The following is a 2,313-nucleotide window of genomic DNA, read 5'->3' as shown; positions in this document are numbered from 1 at the left end:
AGAGGGAGAGATAAAGGAATACGCGACCAAGGACGAGATAACGGAGACGGTAGAAGTAAAGCGCAATTATTTATCTATGCTAGCGACGCATTATTTGCGGACAACTCCGTTGACAAAAAGAGCTCGTAAGAATACATTATAAAGCTATTTAGGGGGCCGATCGCCTAGAGAGCAAACAAGCAGGGTACGGTTATAACGTTAAGCATAGAAGCTGAGCTGTTAGCCCTATTACAGATAGCAAAGGAAGCTATCTTTATTAGTAGGCTGTTTAAAGTAATAACGTTACAACTGAACGAGCCCTTAATTATTAACTGTAATAACACCTAGACGCTCCGACTAATCATAGAAGATATGGCAAAGCTAATTACGAAGCTCCGATATGTTAACATCTATTAATACTGGCTACGTTAGGAATATGCAAAGAGACGAGTACGATTTCGATAGACAGCAACGAAGGAGATAATTGCCGATGGACTTACGAAGGCCCTGCCTAAGTAGAGGTTTTAAAGCTTCGTTAATATAATCGGGATAGTAGATATTAAGGAGCGGCTAAATAAGGAGAAGCAACTGGAGGACCTAAGGGAGAATATTAGAGCGAGACGGAAGGATTTAGATAAGATTATGGTTCAATTAACGCATTAACGGACACGAGAAGGTGGTTAGCTTTGACCTTAAAGAGCTCAAAGCTAAGGGGGTGTGTCAGATAATCTGTATTCTCTGTGGCGTAGGACGTGCACGAGTCACGTGCATGGGGCCCGTGCTTTGTAAAATATCTTCGTCTAAGCCTAGGGGCCCTAGGTCGAAAAAAAAGCAACGATCAAGATCATCAATTAATCAACCCATTTCATCAATGAATAGCTCTATGTGAGTTATCTGACACTTATAGCTAGCGCCTTAGCGGCCCTAACGGCCCTAACACGATGTCTACCCACAACTCCTTAGTAAGAAAGCACCACGTGCTAAGAGGCAAATTTTGGGACAGCGAGACTTATATTACAATGGCAATAGTAAGTAAGGAGGATCCATATTTATTACGATAGTCAAGCAGTATTTATATATAGAGGGCAACCACAAAAGAAGAGTTGCCAGTGTCGGGAATAAGGTAATTTGCCGTCACGTGATGGCAAGTTGCCATCACGTGTCGCCGCGGCACTAGCGTGGCGAGGAGCCTTAAGCTCCTCGCCCTTCCTCATTCCAATCAAAAAGCTTTATCAACCAACATCACTGTAACCCTACTCGAGTAGTCGTTATTGGTAAGTCACCCTATGTGACCAACAAACTCTATAGGCTATAATTTAAACCCAGGGTTCTAGTTTTTATTCTCTTTAAAAAGTAAAGCAGTTATACCAGATATCCTTATATTTAATTAGGAAATCTGCATTATACTCTTCTATAGTTATAAGGAGAATATTTTATTTTCCTTTAGTTCTAGCTATAGACGCTAGTACTGGCTTTTCTACTTACAGTTTTAATGCAAATAGTTAATTGACTTTGTTCCATATAGAGAAGGTATCTAAAGATTGGTTTTTTTCGTCTGTAATTAGGACTAGCTTCCTTTCTTATAGCTGCTTTTTCTTACTTCTAGTAGAAGTAGAACTCCTACTAGAAGGAAAAGGGGTAGAAGATGGTGGTGGTGATAGTGAGAAGGGTAGGGAGGACGAAGAAGGGAGGCCCTTCTTTAGCCTCTCTGCGTAAGTTTCCTTAGTAGGAGCTACCTCCTTACGGAGAGCCCTTACTTCTTCTACTAGTCCTTTTAGGACATTGTTTGCCTTTTCTTTTCCTTGTATAAAGGGATTTTCTCCTACTAGGATACTCCGTGTGTAGTCCTCTAGCTATTTAACTTATTCTTTTTTTTCTTTTTCTTCTTCTCTTAGCCCTTTATAAGCCTGAGTTAGGCTTTCTAAAGCTTTTTGTAGGTGTTGATTTGGAGAAAAAGAAGAGGGGAGTATACTAGCCGTAATAGGCCTGAAATCTATCCCCTCTCTTATTTGGCATTAGTTTTGGTATTAATTTTTTTCTTCTTTCTTTTCTTTTTCTTTTTTGGAAAGTAATTAAGAGTAGCTTCTTTTTTTTCCTATATAGATTAGAGGTTTAAATAGGCAAGGAGAAGATTAAAGAGAGGAAGTAGAGGTAGAGGTAGATAATATATCATCAATTATCTCTATGGTTTTGCTTTTAGATAGCTTTTTTTTTTAGACTTATAAGTCTTTGCCATTTTAAAGCTTATAGAAGCTTATAGGGGGGTTTCCTAGTTTTTACAGTAGATAATAACCTTCTTAGGTCTCTTATCTCCTAGTCCTAGAGGTGAAAAAC

At 39.1% G+C, this 2,313-nt stretch overlaps 1 protein-coding gene across 1 annotated transcript; it reads right to left on the bottom strand.

Annotated features, from left to right (window-relative positions):
• Nucleotides 1-1,559: 1,559 nt before the first annotated feature.
• K441DRAFT_656918 (uncharacterized protein) lies at nt 1,560-1,832 on the bottom strand (the record flags this gene model as incomplete). Its single annotated transcript, XM_067648091.1, has 1 exon — nt 1,560-1,832. A coding segment is annotated over one exon (273 nt), but the record flags the coding sequence as incomplete, so codon positions are not given.
• Between the last annotated feature and the right edge of the window lie 481 nt (nt 1,833-2,313).

The sequence above is a fragment of the Cenococcum geophilum genome (genome assembly GCF_001692895.1).
Source record: "Cenococcum geophilum 1.58 unplaced genomic scaffold K441scaffold_13, whole genome shotgun sequence".
NCBI lineage: Eukaryota > Fungi > Ascomycota > Dothideomycetes > Gloniales > Gloniaceae > Cenococcum > Cenococcum geophilum.
This window is presented reverse-complemented; position numbering and strand designations above follow the sequence as displayed.